This window comes from Aethina tumida, chromosome 4 (genome assembly GCF_024364675.1).
Source record: "Aethina tumida isolate Nest 87 chromosome 4, icAetTumi1.1, whole genome shotgun sequence".
Taxonomy (NCBI): Eukaryota; Metazoa; Arthropoda; class Insecta; order Coleoptera; family Nitidulidae; genus Aethina; species Aethina tumida.
The window spans coordinates 8,377,858-8,396,478 of record NC_065438.1 but is presented as its reverse complement, the minus strand read 5'-3'; the positions used below and the strand labels follow the sequence as shown (position 1 = coordinate 8,396,478).

The window sequence follows — 18,621 nt, the reverse complement described above, 5'->3', positions numbered from 1 at the left end:
ATTTTTTATAAAGATAAAATTAAATAATTAAAATTATATTTTAGAATGTACACACTTATAATTTAATTTTTGACCATAAAAATTCCTTTAGGAAACGAATAAAAAGTAAAATAAAATTTCAGCCACAATTTATTGCACATTATAAAATAATAAAAACTTGAATATAAAGTAGAACATCTCGGAATTATTAATTAAATTATGGCGATCTTCGCAAACTCCTGCATAATGTGAACTTTAAAGATCATCGTGCGTGCCATTGAATTATATATATCTAAGGTTAATATATGCAATTTTGCATAATTTTTTAGCAACTTTTCGGGTGGGACGATCACATATAAAAAGCAAAGCGAAAAAACGTTCAGTACACCGACTCGACTAGTCCACAAAATCGCCAACATGAAAGTAGTTAGTATTTAATTATTATATTAAGTGTTCTAAGTGATTAGTGAAAAAAAGTGTTTTGATGAAAGTTTGGGTGCTAATAAATGTTGTAATTTTAGGTAGCCGTACTCTTCGCCGTTTTGGCTGTAGCTCTTGCTGCCCCACAAGGATCCGAAAGGGACGCCCAAGTCCTCAGGAACGACTTGGACAACATTGGTACCGATGGATTCAACTATGCGTAAGTCTATTGACCTTTAAGTCAGCTTCAGTTTCACTAACTTAATACATATGCAGCTACGAAACCAGCAACAAAATCGCCGCTCAAGAACAAGGACAATTGAACAACATCGGTACTGACAACGAAGCTATTGCCGTACGTGGATCCTTCCAATACGTAGGACCTGACGGTCAAACCTACCAAGTCACCTACATTGCTGATGAAAACGGTTTCCAACCACAAGGTGCCCATTTGCCACAATAAATTGTTTATAAGTTAAAAAATAATAAAAACCACAAAAAAAAATAATATTGTGTCTTATTTATTCCTATTTTGGTAAATAAACGTGAATATGAACATTTAAAAATTTAGCCAAATGAGGTTTATTATTTAAATCATATTATATTGTTTAAATTTTATTATAAATAATATTAACAAATATTTTTTAAAATCTTCTGTGCTAAAAGATTAAATCTGTTAAGAATATTATGAAAATTTAAATAATAACAATAATATACTGTGAATTAGTATTTTTGTTACAGTTAAATTTAGTACAAAACAAAGAAGAAAGATTATTTTCTTACTGTTTAAATTATAATTAATTATAAAGTTATTTCATAAAATTTCAATTATTTAAATTATATTATAAATGGTAAATATTTTTATAAATTAATATAAATATTTAATACATTAAAATTACTTAAATTAATGAATAATCTTCAATATGTAATGTTTTATTAAACATCTGTAATCTTTGTTTAATCAATAGAAAATTTAAAATTTAAAAATGTCTATTAGACAAAAATTTAAATAAATACAATAATATATCGTTTTATTTATTCTTATTTTTCTGATTCTTGAACGGAAATACGGCAATTTAAAAATTAACACAAAATGTGAAGGATATAAGTATTAATATTTACTGTATAAATTATAACTAATAAAGAAGGAAAGAAGTTATTTAATTAATAATATTTTTACATTATCAAATTATTCAAGAAACGTTTAAAAATATATTATTTTTTTAAACCATTTTAGTTATATATAAAACATAAAGTTAATATAATATTAAAAAAAATAAGTAAAATTTAAATTTAAAATTTTTTCTACACTATTATTATTACTTATATATTAAATACTGAATAATTATTATATATGCTTGCAAAAAGTACGATTATTTATTATTATGATTATTATTTATTTATTTAAAATAAAACATTATTTTAGAATATCAAAAAAAATTACTTAATCCTAAATCATAATATAATTAATTATAAAATTAGCCACAATTTAAAACATTTAGTTAATTTTGTTATACAACAAATAAAAAGAAATATATAGGCAATAAAAATAAAATATGAAAAAATTTTCCTATTCTTTATTACGCCTAAAAATTATATAATTATTAATTAATTAAATTTATTAATTATCATTATATAATTATTTAACAATATTGTATATGTGTCAAACGTTAAGACATTGAGATTGAGTTTTAAAAAATTCTTAATTAAATTTTGTTTCCTTTGCATAATTTATTACTTACTTTTTCTTCTTATTAATTGTGTATTGCATTTCCTTAAAGTTAAAAAACATCAACTTACACGAGTATAAATGAATTAAAAAATACTGATACAATTGGTAAAAGCAAACTATTTGAGTAACACTTGCGTTAAGAAATCCGTTAATTAAATATACTAATGTGAACTTTAAAATTTTCATGCGTGTCATTGAAATACCTTATATCATCTAAGGTTAATTTATGCAATTTTGTGGTTAGATCTTCTGGTAGACTATTTGAAGTGGGACAAAATTTTTTCATATATAAACTAGACGTAAATCGAATATTATCACCACTTTGGATTACTCCACTCAACAACCGTCACCATGAAAGTTGTTAGTATCTGTACCTTTGTGCTAGTGTATAGTGATTGTGCCCTCAATTATGGATTTACAAGTGACTGATAAACAATTAAATTTCAGATCGCCGTTTTCGCCGCCGTTTTGGCCGTAGCCTTGGCTGCCCCAGCTAACCCAGACGCTGACGCCCAAGTGCTCAGGAACGACTTGGACAACATTGGCACTGACGGATTCAACTGGGCGTAAGTTTTACAATGATAATTTACATATAATTAACTATTAACACGAATATTTTTACAGCTACGAAACCAGCAACAAAATCCAAGCTCAAGAACAAGGACAACTCATCAACGCTGGATCTGAAAACGAAGCCATCGCTGTACGTGGATCCTTCCAATACGTAGGACCTGATGGTGTAACCTACCAAGTGACTTACATCGCCGACGAAAACGGTTTCCAACCACAAGGCGCCCATTTGCCAGTTGCCCCACAATAATTTGTTACTAGTTTATTTTTATAAAAAATAAAAAAACAAAAAAAAAATATTTATTGATTTTATTTGTATTTACATTATTAATAATATATTATATTGTTAATATCTGATACTTTCGTTATTTTAAATATTGAATAAACTTGTGGTCAAATATTAGAAATCAAAGCTGAACTAAAATAAATTTTAACAATTTAAGCTATAAAATTGAGGAAATTTTTTCTCTTATATTTAAGGAGGTAGAGATTCCAGTAGTTGAGTAAGCAACGAACCTTTCTCAGAATTTAAAATAAATTAAAGTATACAACGATATTGACATTTTATTGCCTTTTATTTAATGATAGTTTTTATTTTTTTTCTATATAAAATATAAATCATAGTATCTCAATCTGTTTCAAATCAGTAATTTCTTCAAACATAGTTTGGTAAATATCACTATCGAATAAAATTTTAAAAAAATACTTTTGTTATAAAATCTTCAAATTACATATGAAATATTCTAGAATTTCTTATTACATAACTTAAATTATCTAAAGCACTTCAATAATAATAATCAAATATTAAAAATTTCATTCAACAATTTTAATTTTAAATAAAAGTTATATAAATTTAAATATTAAATAAATAAATATTTTTTGTATTTTTCATATTTTAAAAAATCTAAATAAGTATTATTTATTGATTTTATTTGCATATACGTTAAAAACATTGGTTACATTATAAATAATACGTTAAATTGTTAATATCTGATTTTTTAGTGATTTTAAATAATGAATAAACTTTGTAGTATCAAATATTACAAATTAAATCAGTGCTTTAGATAATACAATACATTCTAATTTATATCATCATATTCAATTATTAATAATAAATTAAAAATTTTCGTGTGTGTCATTGAAATATCTTATATCACCTAAGGTTAGTTTGTGCAATTTTGTAGTAAGATCTTCTGGTGGGCAATTTGAAGTGGGACAAAATTTTTTCATATATAAACCAAACGTATATCAAATATTATCACCACTTTGGATTACTCCACTCAACAACCGTCACCATGAAAGTTGTTAGTATCTGTTTTTTGTGCTAGTGTCTAGTGATTGTGACCTCAAATATGGATTTACAAGTGACTGATAAACAATTAAATTTCAGATCGCCATTCTCGCCTCCGTTTTGGCCGTAGCTTTGGCTACCCCTGCTAACCCAGACGCTGACGCCCAAGTGCTCAGGAACGACTTGGACAACATCGGCACTGACGGATTCAACTGGGCGTAAGTTGAACATTGATAATTTATGCACAATCAATTAATAATTCGAATATTTTTACAGCTATGAAACCAGCAACAAAATCCAAGCTCAAGAACAAGGACAACTCATCAACGCTGGATCTGAAAACGAAGCCATCGCTGTACGTGGATCCTTCCAATACGTAGGACCTGATGGTGTAATCTACCAAGTGACTTACATCGCCGACGAAAACGGTTTCCAACCACAAGGCGCCCATTTGCCAGTTGCCCCACAATAATTTGTTACTAGTTTATTTTTATAAAAAATATAAAATCAGAAAAAAATATTTATTGGTTTTATTTGTATTTACATTACTAATAATATAAACTTGTGGTCAATTATTAGCAATCAAAGCTGAATTAAAATAAATCTTAACAGCTTTAAAATTGAGGAAATTTTTTCTCTTATATTTAAGAAGGTGGAGATTCCAGTAGCTGAGTAAGCAATGAACCTTTTACAGAATATCATCTTGATTCTCAGAATTGAAAATAAATTAAAGTATACAACCATATTAACATTTTATTGTTTTTTATTTAATGATAGTTTATGTTTTTTTCTATATAAAATATAAATAATAGTATCTTAATTTGTTTCAAATCAATATACATATTCAAAAATAGTTTGGTATATACCCCAAGTCCCACAAAAAAAAAAATAAAAAAATATACATTTGTCATAAAATCTTCAAATTACATATGACATATTCTAGAATTTCTTATAAAATAATTTAAGTTATCTAAAGCACTCCAATAATAATAATCAAATTTAGAAAGTTCATTCGACAATTTTATTTTGATATAAAATATATATAAATTTAAATATTAAACAAAAAATAAACAAATAAATATTTTTTTGTATTTTTTATTTTTTATATTTTAAAAAATCTAAATAAATATTAATTATTATTTATTGGTTTTATTTGTTAGAAACATTGGTTTCATTATAAATAACATGTTACACTGTTAGTATCGAAATTCTTTGTGATTTTAAATAATGAATAAACTTGTAGTATCAAATATTACAAATTAAGCCAGTGCTTTATATAATTCTGATTTAGACCATCATATTCAATCATTAATAAATAATTAACAATTTTCATTTGTGTCATTGAAATATCTTATATCACCTAAGGTTAGTTTATGCAATTTTTTGGTAACATCTTCTGGTGGGCAATTTGAAGTGGGACAAAATTTTTTCATATATAAACCAAACGTAAATCAAATATTATCACCACTTTGGATTACTCCACTCAACAACCGTCACCATGAAAGTTGTTAGTATCTGCTTTTTTGTGCTAGTGTCTAGTGATTGTGACCTTAAATATGGATTGACATGTGACTGATAAACAATTAATTTCAGATCGCCGTTTTCGCCGCCGTATTGACCGTAGCCTTGGCTGCCCCAGCTAACCCAGACGCTGACGCCCAAGTGCTCAGGAACGACTTGGACAACATCGGCACTGACGGATTCAACTGGGCGTAAGTTTTACAATGATAATTTATGCACAATCAATTAATAATTCGAATATTTTTACAGCTATGAAACCAGCAACAAAATCCAAGCTCAAGAACAAGGACAACTCATCAACGCTGGATCTGAAAACGAAGCCATCGCTGTACGTGGATCCTTCCAATACGTAGGACCTGATGGTGTAACCTACCAAGTAACTTACATCGCCGACGAAAACGGTTTCCAACCACAAGGCGCCCATTTACCAGTTGCTCCACAATAAATTGTTATTAATTTATTTTTATAAAAAATAAAAAATCCAAAAAAAAATATTTATTTGTTTTATTTGTATTTACATTATAAATAATATATTATATTGTTAATATCTGATATTTTCATTATTTTAATTAATGAATAAACTTGTGATCAAATATTAAAAATCAAAACTGAACTAAAATAAATCTTAACAATTTAAGCTTTAAAATTGAATTAATTTTTTCTCTTATATTCAAGAAGGTGGAGATTCCAGTAGCTGAACCTTGTTTCTCAGAATTGAAAATAAATTAAAGTATACATCAAAATTAACATTTTATATCTTTCTTTTTAATGTTGGTTTATATTCCTTTCTATATAAAATATAAATAATAATTTCTTAATCTGTTTCAAATCAATAATATCTTTAAAAATAGTTTGGTAAATTCAAAGTCCCGAATAAAAATTATATATGACAGAATTTCTTATAAAATAATTTAAGTTGTCTTAAGCACTTCAATAATAATAATAAAATTTTAGAAATTTCATTCAACAATTTTATTTTAAAATAATAAATACATACATTTAAACATTAAACAAAAAATTAAAAGAAATAAATATTTTTTTGTATTTTTTATTTTTTTAATTTAAAAAAGTTAAATAAATATTAATTATTGGTTTTATTTGCATATACGTTAGAAACATTAGTTACATTAAAATTAACGTGTTTCACTGTCAATATCTGAATTCTTCATGATTTTAAATAATAAATAAACTTGTAGTATCAAATATTACAAATTATTAATAATTAATTAACAATTTTCATGTGTGTCATTGAAATATCTTATATCACCTAAGGTTACTTTATGCAATTTTGTGGTAACATCTTCTGGTGAGCAATTTGAGGTGGGACAAAATTTTTTCATATATAAACTAAACGTAAATCAAATATTATCACCACTTTGGATTACTCCACTCAATAACCGTCACCATGAAAGTTGTTAGTATCTGTTTTTTGTGCCAGTGTCTAGTGATTGTGATCTCAAATATGGATTTACAAGTGACTGATAAACAATTAAATTTCAGATCGCCATTTTCGCCGCCGTTTTGGCCGTAGCTTTGGCTGCCCCAGCTAATCCAGACGCTGACGCCCAAGTGCTCAGGAACGACTTGGACAACATCGGCACTGACGGATTCAACTGGGCGTAAGTTTTATAATGATAATTTACATATAATTAACTTTTAACACAAATATTTTTACAGCTACGAAACCAGCAACAAAATCCAAGCTCAAGAACAAGGACAACTCATCAACGCTGGATCTGAAAACGAAGCCATCGCTGTACGTGGATCCTTCCAATACGTAGGACCTGATGGTGTAACCTACCAAGTGACTTACATCGCCGACGAAAACGGTTTCCAACCACAAGGCGCCCATTTGCCAGTTGCCCCCCAATAAATTGTTATTAATTTATTTTTATAAAAAATAAAAAATCAAAAAAAAAAAAATTATTTATTGGTTTTGTTTGTATTTACATTAAAAATAATATATTATATTGTTAATAATTGATATTTTCGTTATTTTAAATAATGAATAATGTGATGTCAGGTATTACAAATCAAATCAGTGCTCTAGAAAATAAAAAATTCTCAAAAAATTAATCATTATATTAATTATTTTATTTAAATATAAACCAAAATAAATTTAATAATTTAGGCTTTACAATTGAGGAATTCTTTATTTCTTATATTTAAAAAGCTGGAGATTTCAGTGGCTGATTAAGCAACGAACCCTTTATAAAATAAAATCTTGTTATTTAAGAATTGAAAATAAACTTTAATTTATACATTTATATTGACATTCTATTAATATTTTTAAATAATAGTTTCCCAATCCGTTTCAAATCTGTAATAATAAAATTTGGCAAATATGAAAGTACCAAATTGAATTAAAAAAATTACCTTTGACATTACATAAATATTAAAAAAATAAAATCAATAAACTATTAGTATCAAATGTTACAAATTAAACCAGAGCTCTATATAAAAGAAAATTTTTAAAAATAATCTTTATATTTAATTATTATTTGAAAATTGAAACTTTTCTTTTATTCATATATTTAAAAAGGTGTGGATTTCAATAGCTGATTAAACAACGAACCTTTTGTAGAATCAAAAAAAAAACTTAAAAATAAATTAAAATTTACATTTATATTGACATTTTATTTCCTGTCATTTATTTTTTATAATGTTAGATTATAAATAACATGGGAAATATATATATATATATATATATATATATATATATATATATATATATATATATATATATATAATTTTAAAAATTAATATTAATTATGTATAATATAATTTAAGTTGTCTAAAGTATAAATAATATTTAAGTGTTTTTTAATTTTAATTAAATCTTATAAATTTAAACTTTAAAACTGAGGAAACATTCTTTATTCTTATACTTATGAAGGTTGTGGAGATTCCAATAGTCGATTAAACGACGAACTTTTTATAAAATCAAATCTTGTTTTTTTTATTAATTAGAAATAAATTACATTGAATTATTCGTTTATATTGACATTTAATTTCCTTTATTTCTTTTTTTTTTTGTTGCCAGTTATGCAATATTATATAAATATATATCATTAAAAATAGTTCAACAGCATAGTGACGAATTAAATTTAAAAAAAATTACAATTATTTATAAAATAATTTAAGTTGTCTAAAGTAGTTCAATAATAATGGTAAAATTATAGAAATTTCATTCGCTATTTTGATTTTATTACTCTCATTTTCAACAACGAGATTTAGGTTTAGTTTTTATTTTTTTATCTCTATTATATTATATAATAAGAATATATATAAATTATCAGCCGTAAATTAAACCAATAAATAATATTTTTTTGCGTTTTTTATTTTTTTATATAAATAAATTAAAAATAAATTTATTGTGGGGCAACTGGCAAGTGGGCGCCTTGTGGTTGGAAACCGTTGTCGTCAGCAATGTAGGTGACTTGGTAAGTTACACCGTCAGGACCTACGTATTGGAAGGATCCACGTACAGCGATGGATTCGTTTTCGTGTCCAGGGTTGATCAATTGTCCTTGTTCTTGGGCGGCGATTCCGTTGCTGGTTTCATAGCTAAAAACCAATTGACGTTACAAACTGAACAATGTTAAGCTTGAATGGACTTACGCAAAGTTGTATCCATCAACACCGATGTTGTCCAAGTCGTTCCTGAGAACTTGAGCCTCGGCGTCTGGGTTCCTTTGTGGGGCAGCCAAAGCTACGGCCAAAACGGCGGCGAAAACGGCGATCTAAAATTTAATCATTAATGAGTACACTTTAATACACGTCACTATCACTAAAACACAACACTAGTGATACTAACTACTTTCATGTTGGTGATTTTGCGGATCAGTCCTGAGTGTGATGATGAGATAGATACTGATGGTTTATATACGGAATTGTGTAACACTGTCCCACCCAAAATTTTATTAACAAAAAATCGCATAACTAAAGTGGATGATTAACCTTAACCGATATTATGTATTCTAATGATATGCATTTCATCAAGTGCTTAAAGATCATCATCACCACCACCGTCACATTGTTTGTTCGTTACCAAATATTTTATCACACTACCTTGTTAAAAAATTAGTATTCAACCATTAATAATCAGCTTAGATTTTGTTATAAATTATGACGTTTCTTGTCATACAAAATAATCAATTATACAGACATCAAAAAGGTGATGTTTGTAATTGATTTATCTCATAAGATAAAATACGACTAATTCAATTTAGTTAGATTGTCATCTTACAATCAGACGAATTGAGAAGACAATAGAACAATAAATTGGGTAACCATTTTAAGGCTATGTATCACTTTCATTTCAAATACTAAATTTCACAGCTACATTACCACTCACACCTTGAAATATTCAGAGTCCGTTTAATAATATATTAATTATTATAATTGAAATACAAACCAAGAATTCAATTGGAAGGTTTTAAATTATTTAAGGTTACCCATTTTGTACTGACAAATAATAATACATAATATAAAGTATATAAATAAAAATAATTTGGCAAATATTAAGTCCCAAATTAAATTTTGAAAAATTGACATATTTTAGAAATTTCATTTGACGTTTTTATTTTAAAATAAAAAATATATAAACTAATTACATAATAAAAAAAATATTTTTTGTAAAAACTGACCTGATATTTTCGTCGTTTTAAATAATTAATAAACAAACTTGTGTCATCAAATATTACAATCAAACCAGTGCTCTAAATAATGTACCATTTTTAAGAATTAATCATATTTATTTTTTGGAAAATGAATTTAAATAAATCTTAACAATTTAAGCTTTGAAACTGAAAAAATATTTTTTTATTGTTATATTTATGAAGGTTGTGGAGATTCCAATAGTCGATTAAACAACGAACCTTTCATAGGATCTAATCCTGTTTTTTATTAATTAAAAATAAACTATATTGAATTATATGTTATTATTGACATTTTTTTCCTTTATTTATTTTATTCTGCAATTTTTTTCCATAAAATAGACAAAAAACGAAATTAATTTATATAATATAATATAAAATAAATCAGTATATTTAAAAATAGTTAGTCAAATATCTTTATGGCAATTAAAATTTTAAAAATTAATATTAATTATATATAAATTAATTTAAGTTGTCTAAGGTAGTTTAATAAAAATTGTAAAATTATAGAAATTTCATTCGACAATTTGATTTTATTATGCTCATAACGACCTTAGAAATATGATACAATTAAAAATGTGTTCTCAAAAAGAAAAGAGAAAAAACAGAACAAATACCATTGAGATAATACTAATAATAATGGACGACCAAAATATGTATTCTGAATAATTTTCATTTGTATGATAAAATTAAGAATGTGTTCTCAAGAAAATATCGTTTTTTTGTCATACAATCTTCATTCTTTACAATTGGAAAAAATAGTTTATAAAAATCGGAACAAAAATTCAAATTTTATGCTTTCAAATGGGCCACACTGTATGTCATAAAATCCTAAAAATGACAAATATTAACATTAATTTAGAAACATAGTTCAATAATTTAATTTTGTAAAATTATATACGAAAATTGTTGATTTAAATAAAAAAAAATTCCTTTCTTTCTGATATATGGAAAACAATACAGAATTACCCAATAAATTTATTTACAAAAGCCATCCATAAAATTAAGTTCAAAGTCTATTTCACAATAAATTAATTATTATAACTGAAATACAAACTAAGAATTCAATTGTAAGGTTTTAAATATTTTAAGGTTATTCAGTTTGTAATGATAAAATACGTTAGAAATAATATTAATATTAATAAAATGAGAATAGACGACCAAAATAGGTATTATGGATAAATTGTATCTATCAAATGGTAAAATAAAATTATTAAACAAAATTTTATCATAAATCATAACGATCTTAGAAATATGATAAAATTAAAAATGTGTTCTCTAATAAAAAAGAAAAAAATACAGTGCGATCCTTAAAATCCCCATAAAATTTGAATTTTGTAGTTAGATTATATTCTTTTGTATAAAATATATAAATAAAAATAAATTGGAAAATATCAAAGGTCCAAATTAAATTTTAGAAAATTGACATGTGCCATATTTTAGAAATTTCATTTAACGTTTATTTTAAAATAAAAAAATATATAAATTAAATACATAATAAAAAAATTAAAAAGCTTTGAATCTGACATTTTTTCATTGTTATATTTATAAAGATTGAGAAAATTCCAATAGTCGAATAAACAATGAACCTTTTATAGATACAAATATATTAATTAGAAATACACTACATTAAGTTATTTATTAATATTGACATTTTATTTCCTTTATTTTTTATTTTTTGCAATTTTTTTCCATAAAATACACAAAAAACTAAATTTATTTATATAATATTATACAAATCATTATCTATACCATTCTGGCAATTATAATTAATAAAATATATATCAAATAATTTAAGTTGTCTAAGGAAGTTTCATTCGACATTTTGATTTTATAATGTTCATAACGACCTTAGAAATATGATAAAATTAAAAATGTGTTCTTAAAAAAAGAGAAAGAAATGTGACCCTTTTGGGACATCCTCATAAAATCTGTATTTTGTAATTTGTAAAGCATAAAAATATTTACTTACATAAAAAATGTTTTTTGTCATTTAAAAAAAGTTTGTAAAAATCGAAACAAAAATTCAAATTTTATGATTTCAAATGTATATAAAAAAATCCTAAGAAGTTAAATATCAAAATTAAATTAGAAACATAATTAAATAATTTAATTTTATGAAATTATGTAACGAAAATTGTCGATCTAATCAAAAAGAAATTCCTTTCTTCCTGATACGCGGAAAACAATACCGAATTGCGAATTTACGGTCGACCTAAAAATTCCCAATAAATTTATTTACAAAAGCCATCCATAAAATTAATTTAAAATTACATGATGCAACAACCGACAATATGAGAAGTCACATATACTCACATTTCAAATTGCGACACCATAACCATTGGTCGGTTATATTATTTATCGATTGTGCGGATAATCAAACCGTTTGCCAGACCAAATTTGTAATTACACATTTTTGGAATTTATTAACCTTTAATTTATGTAATAATTCATTTATTATGGACGTCACGTGTTATCAGGAAAACGGACCTTTGGCGAATCCAGTTTTCAAGGTCTGAAAGCATCAGCATTAAAAATTAATATTTCACATGTTTTTTTCCAAAAATATTTATTAGTAGATAAATTTAATTTTTTATTACTGCCTTAGAAAGAATTTTGAATCATTGAGGGAATTTTTTGTTGGGCACAAGATCGATTGCATAAAGATCAGCGCTGCGGCGTCGAAATTCGAAAAACGGTTACGCAACAGTTTGGAAGCGAAGTTTAGAAATGTTAGAGATGAGTCTGTTGGCCCGGGGCAAGGTTGTCCGCTTTTAATGAATTTAATTATGAACCGCATAAGTTTTGTCACCAGTTATGCAAAGTTATCGTACCGAACGGGCTATTAGATAATTCTTGGTTATCTCGGTCATTATGAATGGGAATTGAGAGGAAAACTGTGGCGCAACTCGTTGGTTGATGTTCGTGTGGAAGGAGGAGTTGGTGAAGGACTCAGGAAAATATTTTTCAAATTAATCAGGTGGTCGGTAATCTAATTAGACAATAAAAAAACTGAAGAAATTGAATATTATCTCCAGTATTTGCCAGTTTTCAGGTAGCTTCAGTTCAAGCCTGTTTGAGGAATAAAGAAAGTTGGAAAATTTAAATAAATTTCAATTAAACATCCACCTAATAAAGCGATACGAAAACGCGTAAATTTATTTATGGAAGCGGTTTAATAATGGTTATTAACCGAACCGTGTAAACTGCTGGTGGAATTCTGAATTTACCACACACACACATAATAGATGAAAGTTGCCGTCAAGGTTACATCCTAGTTACCTTGATTCGGATGCCGTGATGCGACCGACCCGACCCGTCTTCTTTTTCACTTTCATTTTCATGCCGGCCCGTACATCTTCCTCTCAACGTTGCCGATGTTCAATATTTTTATTTGGATTTTATTAATACAAATTATGAAAATTTTTTATATTATTTTTATTACTTAATAATACTTAAACAATAAAAAAAATTAAAATGAATAATTATTTTATTAATTTAATATATTTTCAATTAACATTAAAGAATTAAAAAAATTAATTAAATATTAAAATACCATATTAAACATACTTACACTCCTGGACATAAGTTTGGAAACCCTAAAATTCGAATAGTTAATAATCATTGAATAATCATTAAAAAATTACTGTTCCATCTCTTTAATAAAAATGCTTCTAGAAATTGTATTGTATTGTATTGTTATTATTAAGATGTTATGAGATTTTTTGCCATTTCATTTGAAGCCTCTTCAGTACCTCTGACTTATAATAATGTTCTATAAAGTTTAAATCCAGTGATTATGAAGGCCATGTCAACTTGTACCTCTTCTTGTTTGAACTAGTCTTTTATATATTTGGAAGCATGCTTGGGATGGATGTCCCTTTCCTCCGTGAAAGATGGCATATTTATATGTTTTCATAAATATAATAATTTTTTTTTTGTTATATAGACCAACAGGCCAACACCATCTTTCCATCATTTCCAAATGAATTAAACTCCCTTTCATCGCTAAATAACACCAATCCCCACTTTTTGTTGGACCACTAAAGATGCTCTCTTGTAAAACTAGGCCTATTATTTTTATTTTTCTGAGATATAAAGGATTTCGTTGAGATTTTTCTTCCAATTCCAAAATTTTTCCCATAGACTTCTTTGTACAGTCTTAGTGGATAAATTTTGTATATTACCCTGCAGAATTTCTTGATAAATATCATTGACTATCAATCTGGGATTTGTCAGACCCATAATTTTGAATATGGTCCCTTTATTTGATTGGTTATGTTAACATACCTTCGTTTCTAAAGTCTACAATTTGTTTTCGTAAGGACAATGGGATTTGCTTTCGCTTTACAATGATTGAAACTAATATTTTTAATTCGCACACTACAATTAGAAACTGAACAGTAATGGTAGATGATCAAAGTGTATAAAATTTAAATTTTCCAAACTTATATCTAAAAACTGGGTCTATGTCTATTTATAATATTTTGTATAATACCGAAATAAACTCCAGTATTATTTATTGTTTTTCTTTTTTTAATTATTTATATCCCAGGGTTTTCAAACTTTTGTCCAGGAGTGTACATCAACAGTAATAATTAATAAATTTCTGTAAATTATTGTTTGTGATTATATTTTAAGGTGTGAATTTAATATTCTATGCAAAATTATTAATGTACAAAATAATGATTTATGAAATAAATCTTAGAACTTAAGGTAAATATTTAATTAACTGTACAGTGGTGGTCATTATTATTATTTTAAAATGTGAACTGTTAAAATAATATTAATTTACTATTGTTTTTTTGAACAGTATTACAAAAACTGTTATATTGTATAAATTATTACCTATATTTTTGAATTGAGATGGTTATGAACATTGCAATTTAAATTTTGAACGAGATTTTTATTGATTAAATCTATGATATTTTAACATTAACACTTTGTATATTACTCGTTTTATAACTTTGGCTCACCTCTATGACATAGTCTCAACTATTTTCTCAATATACCAAATGTCCATATTCCTTAAAGCTTCTCGAATTGTTGTTATGAATTTGTACCATTTTTATGTCAAATTGCTTTGGTCTTTTACCCCATATTGTTTTTTAAAACAATTTCTAAACAATATTATATATATATATATATATATATATATATATATATATATAATATATATATGAAAAGTGCTGGACACAAATATAGTAACTGTTAAAAGAGCTTTTTAATTATCCCTAAACCTAAACAAGTTAAAATTCAATAAATTTTTAGTAGAAAACAGAATTTTTCTCCTTGAACTAATTTCAGCAATTTTCGTCCAGGTTGAACTTTCAGTTGACGATAAGATTGTATTATTATTTGACATTCAAATTATGCAATTAATAATTTTCCTTCAGGTTTTTCGAATTACCAATTGGCCAGTTTCTCTAAATTGTTTAATAATACAGGAAACGTTTGATTTATTTAGCTGTAACGACCTCTTCTTGTTTCTCTCAGTCTTGGAAACATTTTCCTGCAATATTAATAACAAATACGCAAAAAATATTTTAATTAACAATTAAATTTAGTGTAAAAAAGATTCTAAAGTCCTAAAAGTCAACCACATACTAAAATTCCTATATTTTTTTAAAATATTTTAACTGATTGCATATAAATAATAACAATGAGCTCTAAAATTTTAAGCCCTAAAATAATCTTATCATATTACTTAATTTTGTTAAAAATAAAATTGTGCACTGTTAAAAAAAAACATTATTTTAAAATATACAAAATTTTGGAATTTGTGGTATAAATCTGTAAGTAAATATCTCTGTTATATAAATATTTTTGTATTATTTTTAATTTATTCCGAAAATAATCTAAATAAATGATTATTTCGATAATTACTAAATTATTATTCTAGATCCAAATTATAAAAAAGGTGTATATACTTAAAATATTAAACGTAGTAAGTTTAAAATAAAATATACACTTAGAGTCATAAAAGTCATTGCCAACAATATAAGCGTATAAAAATTTAATACTAATTGTTAAATATTCATAAGTACATAAAAGACTCAAAAAAATAATAAATAATTAATTAATGCCTGTTTATGTGCCTAAGGATAGTAGTAATACCAAAAACATGCAAAAATATTAAATTTATTGCCATTTATTCACTTGAATGTGATTTTAGGAATTTGTGTCAATGTTAAGACATCGATCATCAATTCCGAATAAGAATTTTAACTAATTACAGTTGTTGATAACTGATTAAATTCTAATAAATTATACCCACAGTTAAACGTGACAACAACGTATTCATCTGCATCTCGAGAAGAGAACCAGCCCACGTCGTATTCTCGTAAATGACACCATCTAAACCATTAACCTCCAACGTATGTATATTTTGGCGCGACATTAAACCACAATGTAGTATCATTTAATTTCATCTCGTCCAACCATTGTTCTTCCTCTACATACGCCTATGTTATTTCAGGAGCTTATCAAATTACCATCTATCTACCTATGAAATCCCAGATTACCATCGTTTTCAGTTTTAATTAGTTGCTAAGCAAAATTTTGTCTGGTTTGGAATTTCCTACAACCATCAATCTCCATAAAACACAATCGCAGCACCGTGTACGACACGTTTGTACATGTCAAAAGGTACACGTGACACATTCGGTTAATCCGAACCGATTCTCGAAACGAAGAGAAAGCGGTCGATTATGCAAATGTCAGTAATTGCTTTTTCAAGAGGATCAATGTTGAGGAATCCGCATTAGATAACCTAATCAGGCGTTTCTGGCGCAACTCCGCCATTCGATGATACACCCCGAGATTTTCGAACATTTTGCAACTGTCGATTCGGTGTTCGCATTAACATTAATTAGGTAGCCATTAAAACTATGAGGTTGATTTGATTACTGTTATTTTGTATTGTGTGAATTGTGGTTTTGTAATGCTATTATTTGGAATAAAGGGGAATAAATAGGTTTAATTTGATACAATCGAACTCACCAATTATGGACTATTATACCAACCATAGTTATACTGTGAAGAAATAATAATAAACATTTAATTAATCAATTGCAACATTATAAAGTAATGCTCATTTCAAAAGGAATCAAAAATAAATAACATTATTGTTTTAATCCATTCGGATACTTCAGTTGTTTACGTTTAAAATTAAAATGAAATTTAATTTAAATATGTTTACAAACATAAATTTCAAAACAAAATAGTTAAGGAGAAAGTAAAAAATAATGACAACAGAATAAACTTATTTAATAAGCTAATATTATTATTATTTCTGGTAATGATCTAATTTAAAAATTTCCAATTACAAAATATTATAAGTCAGTTGATTGCACAAACTAAAGTAGGAAAATGTTCGTTAATTAATTAAAATAAATAGTGAAATGTTTATAATATATTTGTAACATTAAATTTTAAAAAATCCTCAGACACATTCACTTAAACTTTCAATAGGATGAATTTAAATATGTCAGTTAAACTTTTATTTTAACATAAAATTAAATTTCATGTTAAGCAAGAAACATCACAAGACCAATTTCATGTATAATTAATAACAATAAAACGCGCGCTTTTAGCATATGCCAATGTTTGACATTTATCAATGATTATTGCATTTCATAACGTATAAAATTCAATAAGCAGTTACACAGCCGGTGTTTGTAATGTTGTTAATGCCTACATATTTCATGATTCTCAATCAAATTAAGAATATTTAAATTATTTTTATTATTTTACATAATAAACTGGTGCCATCTGTGTTGTATTATTTGTACTTCGTGATATAATAAAACAGATTTCTGTATAAATAATTTCAAGTATCAACATAGTTGACAATAATAAAGAAAACTGTAAATTACTCATAGTCTCTTTAATACAGCTTTGTAATATTTATTATAGATGGCCTAACAATTATTTTTAATTTTAAATTAATAAATAACTCCCAAGAAATATTTTTACATTAAAACTTTTAGATGTGTCACCGTGGAATGTACACGTTTATCAATTAATAAATTTAAAACTTGCACGATCCACCTAATAAAGCTGTAGGCCTGAAACTAGTTTTCCTTATTAACATTATTAATAAATTAGTTTTGAATTATTTTTTTATATCAAATATCCGACGAAAAAAAAAATTACGAAATTAAAGTTCAATAAATTAAAATGCGTAGGTGACCGAAAATTTTATTATAAAAAAATTGAGTTATGAAATTGGCATTGAACAATCACATAAATTTGATGCACACTTTCCAATACATCAAAGATACGCCATATAATTAAACGACTTTTTGTTTAAAATAATTTAAATAAGGAAATGTAAACTGTTGTGTTTTGACCCCAAAAATAGCACTTGACCTCGACTAAGAATAATTGTAGTACATCATAAAAAATTGTTAATGACAAATTGCATGTTGAGGTAAATATATAAATAA

The 18,621-nt window shown here is 25.8% G+C and overlaps 7 protein-coding genes across 10 annotated transcripts in view; 5 read left to right on the top strand and 2 right to left on the bottom strand.

Moving 5' to 3' along the window:
• The window catches only part of LOC109600969 (flexible cuticle protein 12-like), a 31,669-nt gene extending 22,315 nt beyond the window's left edge, over positions 1–9,354 (bottom strand). Inside the window, exon 1 of the mRNA XM_049966564.1 lies at positions 9,331–9,354. Within this exon, the coding sequence (XP_049822521.1) occupies positions 9,331–9,339 (9 nt within the window). The 5' untranslated portion in view covers positions 9,340–9,354. The remainder of the gene's footprint in view (positions 1–9,330) is intronic.
• Positions 280–907, top strand: LOC109600974 (flexible cuticle protein 12-like). Its single transcript, XM_020017169.2, has 3 exons — positions 280–405; positions 501–619; positions 676–907. The coding sequence occupies exons 1-3, from the start codon at positions 397–399 to the stop codon at positions 860–862; spliced, it is 315 nt and encodes a 104-aa protein (XP_019872728.1). The 5' UTR covers positions 280–396; the 3' UTR covers positions 863–907.
• On the top strand, positions 2,453–2,997 carry LOC109600971 (flexible cuticle protein 12-like). The gene is made up of 3 exons (XM_049966566.1): positions 2,453–2,491; positions 2,579–2,697; positions 2,756–2,997. Exons 1-3 carry the CDS (start codon positions 2,483–2,485, stop codon positions 2,949–2,951), a joined length of 324 nt encoding a protein of 107 aa, XP_049822523.1. The 5' UTR covers positions 2,453–2,482; the 3' UTR covers positions 2,952–2,997.
• On the top strand, positions 2,483–7,401 carry LOC109600961 (flexible cuticle protein 12-like). Of its 4 annotated transcripts, none has more exons than XM_049966569.1 (3): positions 2,483–2,491; positions 7,014–7,132; positions 7,191–7,401. In XM_049966569.1, exons 1-3 carry the CDS (start codon positions 2,483–2,485, stop codon positions 7,384–7,386), a joined length of 324 nt encoding a protein of 107 aa, XP_049822526.1. In that variant the 3' UTR covers positions 7,387–7,401. The 4 variants fall into 4 exon arrangements, with proteins under 4 accessions (XP_049822526.1, XP_049822525.1, XP_049822524.1 ...); XM_049966568.1 differs by lacking the exon at positions 2,483–2,491 and adding an exon at positions 3,997–4,005; XM_049966567.1 differs by lacking the exon at positions 2,483–2,491 and adding an exon at positions 5,491–5,499.
• Positions 4,086–4,505, top strand: LOC109600978 (flexible cuticle protein 12-like; the record flags this gene model as incomplete). Its single annotated transcript, XM_020017172.2, has 2 exons — positions 4,086–4,210; positions 4,269–4,505. Coding segments are annotated over 2 exons (321 nt in total), but the record flags the coding sequence as incomplete, so codon positions are not given.
• LOC109600968 (flexible cuticle protein 12-like) lies at positions 5,476–5,973 on the top strand. The gene is made up of 3 exons (XM_020017162.2): positions 5,476–5,499; positions 5,586–5,704; positions 5,763–5,973. The coding sequence occupies exons 1-3, from the start codon at positions 5,491–5,493 to the stop codon at positions 5,956–5,958; spliced, it is 324 nt and encodes a 107-aa protein (XP_019872721.2). The 5' UTR covers positions 5,476–5,490; the 3' UTR covers positions 5,959–5,973.
• LOC109600970 (flexible cuticle protein 12-like) lies at positions 8,834–9,453 on the bottom strand. The gene is made up of 3 exons (XM_020017166.2): positions 9,331–9,453; positions 9,135–9,256; positions 8,834–9,080 (listed from the first exon to the last, which is right to left on the bottom strand). Exons 1-3 carry the CDS (start codon positions 9,451–9,453, stop codon positions 8,885–8,887), a joined length of 441 nt encoding a protein of 146 aa, XP_019872725.2. The 3' UTR covers positions 8,834–8,884.
• Positions 9,454–18,621: the final 9,168 nt, after the last annotated feature.